Source organism: Agrilus planipennis, unplaced genomic scaffold, assembly GCF_000699045.2.
Source record: "Agrilus planipennis isolate EAB-ADULT unplaced genomic scaffold, Apla_2.0 scaffold958, whole genome shotgun sequence".
Classification (NCBI taxonomy): Eukaryota; Metazoa; Arthropoda; class Insecta; order Coleoptera; family Buprestidae; genus Agrilus; species Agrilus planipennis.
Genome location: NW_020439608.1, coordinates 4,646 through 9,697, shown reverse-complemented (window position 1 = coordinate 9,697; position 5,052 = coordinate 4,646). Strand labels below are relative to the sequence as shown.

General features: G+C 34.6%; 1 protein-coding gene across 1 annotated transcript; it reads left to right on the top strand.

The window, feature by feature from the left end:
- Positions 1-370: 370 nt before the first annotated feature.
- LOC108743699 lies at positions 371-5,052 on the top strand. Its single transcript, XM_018479286.1, has 4 exons — positions 371-538; positions 622-993; positions 4,074-4,379; positions 4,507-5,052. Exons 1-4 carry the CDS (start codon positions 456-458, stop codon positions 4,766-4,768), a joined length of 1,023 nt encoding a protein of 340 aa, XP_018334788.1. The 5' UTR covers positions 371-455; the 3' UTR covers positions 4,769-5,052.

Genomic DNA, 5,052 nt, shown 5'->3' with positions numbered 1-5,052 from the left:
TAATACTTACTGGAACCAGTTTTGGTTTCCAATTTGCGACTAGTTCAAACTTAAACTCTCTCCAAACTCATTTTGTTAGCCCTAAAGGTAGAATTTCTTTTCTGGAAAAGCCTTCAACATATAAAATTCATTAAAAGATTGCAGTAGCAAATATATTGGACAAACCAATCGCTCTATACAAGTTGGTTTAAAAGAACATTTAACTCATCCCAGGTTTGAATCCAGACTCTAATCAATTCTAGTGTTTATAATGCTTACCTTATTAAAAGTCTTTAGTTCTCTTCAGCTCCTGAAGAAGGTGTCTTTGTCACCGAAAAATACTTCAAATGTTCAGTGTCGTTGGGGTTTGAGTTTTTCAGTGTTCTGCTCTTCTAGATTGAAAGATAACGTTATGCAATTTCAGAAATCACCCGACCAAAAACCAACAACAGTTTTACCAGGAAGAGTTTAGAAGAATGCATCAAGACTTTTTTAATTTCAAGGTAAACGAGCGCTATGATAGACGAAAGACAGAACAGGAAAGAGAAAATGACGAAAGGTAAGTAAATGGAACACAGATTACTCCCCTTCCCTTTAAAATAAAAATATAAATAACTAAAAATGTACTATTGTTTTCACCAGATATTATCAGCCATATCCAGAACCAATGAGGTCGTCAGAAAAGTCTTACAATTCCCGAAACCACCAGGACGACGGCTACATTGAAAATACAGAGAGAACATCAGCAAAGAGACCGGAACTGAGGCAGAGAACACCGTCCCCGTTGGAAAATGTATCCCCTAAGGATCGATTCAAAGATGCCAAGGAGAAGTTTCTACTGATGGAGAAAGAAAGGCTGGAACAGGAACGAATTCGGGGCGTTGTGGAACCCCCCATATCTCCCACCAGGCGAGACAGAGGGGGTTACTGCAAAGACGAAGTCCCCACAAGTCCCACGAAAAGATACAATCACTTTGAAATGCAAGAAAAAGAAAAATATTTTGGCAGTGACAGGTAAGAATTCTTTTATTTTTTTATTTATTATTATTTGAGGTCAGTGTCGTGGGATGCTTTATACCCCTCTGACTTCCTGGATGTCAAAATTCGGCGACTCCTTCCAGTTTTACGGCTCCTATTCTCTGATCCTAATACTTTTAATACTGTCAACTCCCTACAAATCGATATTTTTGATTGCTTTTGATGTATTTTACTTTTATTATTTGAGGGAAAGAAAATAAATTCAAGTTTTCCCATTTTATTCGATTGATTATTGAATTTCTGACTATTATACGTTTGCAAATTGACTTATTTACAAAATTCTATATTACTTTGTGAATGATCTATATTTCGCTTGATTTCAATAGGGGATCGGTCTATATTTCTATTGAGTACGTGCGTTTTTCCCACCATTGACGTCAGATAAGTCATTCTTTAATATTGGCCTCATTAATGGGCGTTATATTGGTAACGTTTATCATAGGTTAAAGGCCCAACAAGTCGGTAAGTTAGTTTAATGTAAAAGCTAATATTTGGGTAATAATTTGAATATTTTGGAAAAAGTTAATCATTCTATTACTTTATTAATACGTGTATTTGCGAAGAAAGTTATAAACAACGAACAACATTACAGAAATATTAAACTAGAAATTTAAGTGTTTACGTTAGGGTCGAATTTTGAAAATTTCTTGCTGTTGCCAAAACTTTTCGTACACATTTACAATTACGGTAATATTTTGTTGCTATTTTAATAGGTCAAGTGTCTTTTACTTCGTTCATTTTTTTATCTAAGTCCCTTCCTCATCCTCTAATATTATCTCATGTTCCTTAAAATTTTCTTCAGACCTCTCAACCTAACGTCATCTTCATTCACCAACTCACAGGATTTTCCCCATGTTCCACCATTCTCACATCCTCCTACCACATTTCCTTCCGCTTCCTTTTCCAAAAGTTATCCTCTAAATTCATTCTTCGTCCTTAATCTTGCCATTACACTTTTTTCCTTCGCCCTTTACGAATACCTTGGTACCCAGTCACCCTGCCAGTCCCTCCATATTATCTCTTTCATACCCAGCACATACCTAGACCATTCTATTTTTCCTAAATCTCCTCTAATCATATCTTTGGATCTATTCCTCACCAAATCCCATGTCCCTACTTTTGTCCCTTGCTTAAACTACTCTCGAACCTGCTCTTGTTTGAAGCTTAAAATTTCCAATGATCCTTCCCTTTCTCTGTTATATCTAATTTGTGCCCTAATTTCCATTACCTTTCTCTTCCATACTTCCTATCTTGTATCTTCTTCGTCTAGCCTCTCTAATCTCTCCTCATATTTTACTACCCCTTTTATTGCTTCCTCCCACATCTTCCCACTATATTCGATTGATTATTGAAATTTTAACGTATTAGAGGCTCGCTAATTGACTTATTTATAAAATTCTATATTACTTTGTGAACGATCTATATTTCGCTTGATTTCAATTGGGGATCGGTCTATATTTCTATTGAGTACGTGCGTTTTTCCCACTATTGACGTCAGATAAGTCATTCTTTAATTTTGGCCTCATCAATGGGCGATATATTGGTAACGTTTATCATAGGTTGAAAGCCCAACAAGTCGGTAAGTTAGTTTAATGTAAAAACTAATATTTGGGTAATAATTTGAATATTTTGGAAAAAGTTAATCATTCTATTACTTTATTAATACGTGTATTTGCGAAGAAAGTTATAAACAACGAACAACATTACATAAATATTAAACTAAAATTTAAGTGTTAACGTTAGGGTCAAATTTTGAAAATTTCTTGCTGTTGCTGAAACTTTTTGTACACATTTACACTTACAGTAATATTTTGTTACTATTTTAATAGGTCATGTGTCTTTTACTTGTTTTTTTTTTCATCTAAGTCCCTTCCCCATCCTCTAATATTATCTCATGTTCCTTAAAATTTTCTTCAGACGTCTCAATCTAACGTCATCTTCATTCATCAACTCACTGCATTTTCCCCATGTTCCACCATTCTCACATCCTCCTAACAGTTTTGTTTCAGCTTCCTTTTCCAAAAGTTATCCTCTACATTCATTCCTTGTCCTAAATCTTGCCATTACACTTTTTTCTTCCCCTCTTACGAATACCTTGGTACCCAGTCACCCTGTCAGTCCCTCCACATTATTTCTTTCATACACACCACATACCTAAACCTTTCTATTTTGCTTAAATCTTCTCCTCTTATCACATCCTTGAATCTATTCAATACCAATTCTCGTGTCCCTGCTTTTATTCCTCCCTTAAACCACTCTCGGACCTGCTCCTGTTTGAATTTTAAAATTTCCAATGCTCCTTCCCTTTCTCTATTATATCTAATTTGTGCCCTAATTTCCATTACCTTTTTCTTCCATACTTCCTATCTTATATCTTCTTCGTCTAGCCTCTTCAATCTCTCCTCATATTTTACTACCCCTTTTATTGCTTCCTCCCACATCTTCCCACTATATTTCGATTGATTATTAAAATTTTAATGTATTAGAGGCTTGCTAATTGACTTTTTTATTAAATTGTAAATTACTTTATGAACGATCTATATTTCGCTTGATTTCAATAGGGGATCGGTCTATATTTCTATTGAGTACGTGCGTTTTTCCCACTATTTACGTCAGATAAGTCATTCATTAATTTTGGCCTCATCAGTGGGCGATATCAGGGGTTGAAAGCCCAACAAGTCGATAAGTTAGTTTAATGTAAAAACGATTATTTGGGTAATAATTTGAATATTTTGGAAAAAGTTAGTCATTCTATTACTTTATTAATACGTGTGTTTACGAAAGTTATAAACAACGAATATAGTATGGAAATATGGTAAATTTTACTTTTAATTACCCAAAAATTTGGGTGTTAACGAGGACGCCCTTCTTTTTTGTTTTATTTGTTTAGAACTGTTTTCCATTTTGTTAATTGTTTGTTACTGTTTTCTTTTGTTTGGAACTTGTTCTGTTTTTGTTTTAATTGCTTCAAACTATTATCTTTTTTGTTTTAATTGCTTGCAACTGTTTGTCCTTTTTCGTTTGTAATTGTTTACATCTTTTTTTTATTTTTTAAGGTATGATTGTGAGGACGTGATATTCCCAAAGCCAGCTCCACGCAAACACGCACCGCATCAGGAAGTGGGCGTCCGAAGGAGCGCCGAGGCGCCAGTCGAACGATACCGGATGGCCGATAAATACGATCCGAAACGTAGGTCAATGTTCAATTTAACAGAAGAGGAGCATAGACGCACCTGTAACGAAATAGCGAAAGAATTGAAGAGGAAAAGTTACATGGATTATAATAACGGACCAGTAACATATGACGAAGAAGTTTTTAGGGAAGCTGATAGGGCGTTTCATGAACTTCCAGAAAGTGAAAGGTAAATTTAAATTCTGTTTCTATTTATTTTTTCTTCTTAGTTTTTAATCATTCCCTGGGACTTTCAGAAATAGGATTAATTAATAAATTAATTTTGGAAACTTAAAAGTAATTCCTTTTATTTCCAGATACACCAGACTAGATCAGCAGCAGTTCTCCAGGTCCTCTGCTGATTTGGATCGATTAGGCGAGATTAAATCCCAGATTAATCACGATTCCCGTTTCCTAAAGAACCAGAAGGGGAAGAATCGTCACAGCTACGCCGAGCCCAAGCTTAGAACTGACCGGAACAACATTAACAGGAAACAATACCCGGAAATGGTACAGAGGACCAACAGCTCCCTCTCCAACAACGGAAGAGTTGGACTGGCCAGTGTACACCCTTATTAATCAATCAATCAATTAATTAATATGTGTTTTTTTGTTAGACATTTTGAACTTTCTTAAAATGATGCTACATTTTTTTCATTTTAATAACTAAAATATTTTATCTTTCACCTGACAATAGTAAATTGTTATTTTTGAGCGCTTTATCTAAGTTGTTTTCATTTTTTTGCAACAGTTGTTTCCTTAATATGCAGTTCTTGCATCTGCTGTTTTTTAATATCCATTTGTTTTGCAACTTTTGTTTTTTAAACTTAATTTTTGTAACTTTTGTTTTTTAATCTTCATCT

What these genes read in the sequence shown, in the direction of transcription:
- LOC108743699 (XM_018479286.1), top strand. Translation starts at nt 456, where the DNA reads ATGCATCAAGACTTTTTTAATTTCAAGGTAAACGAGCGCTATGATAGA. An exon ending in AAATATTTTGGCAGTGACAG is followed by an intron (nt 994 to 4,073) that starts GTAAGAATTCTT and finishes TTATTTTTTAAG; the next exon opens with GTATGATTGTGAGGACGTGA. An exon ending in GAACTTCCAGAAAGTGAAAG is followed by an intron (nt 4,380 to 4,506) that starts GTAAATTTAAAT and finishes TTTTATTTCCAG; the next exon opens with ATACACCAGACTAGATCAGC.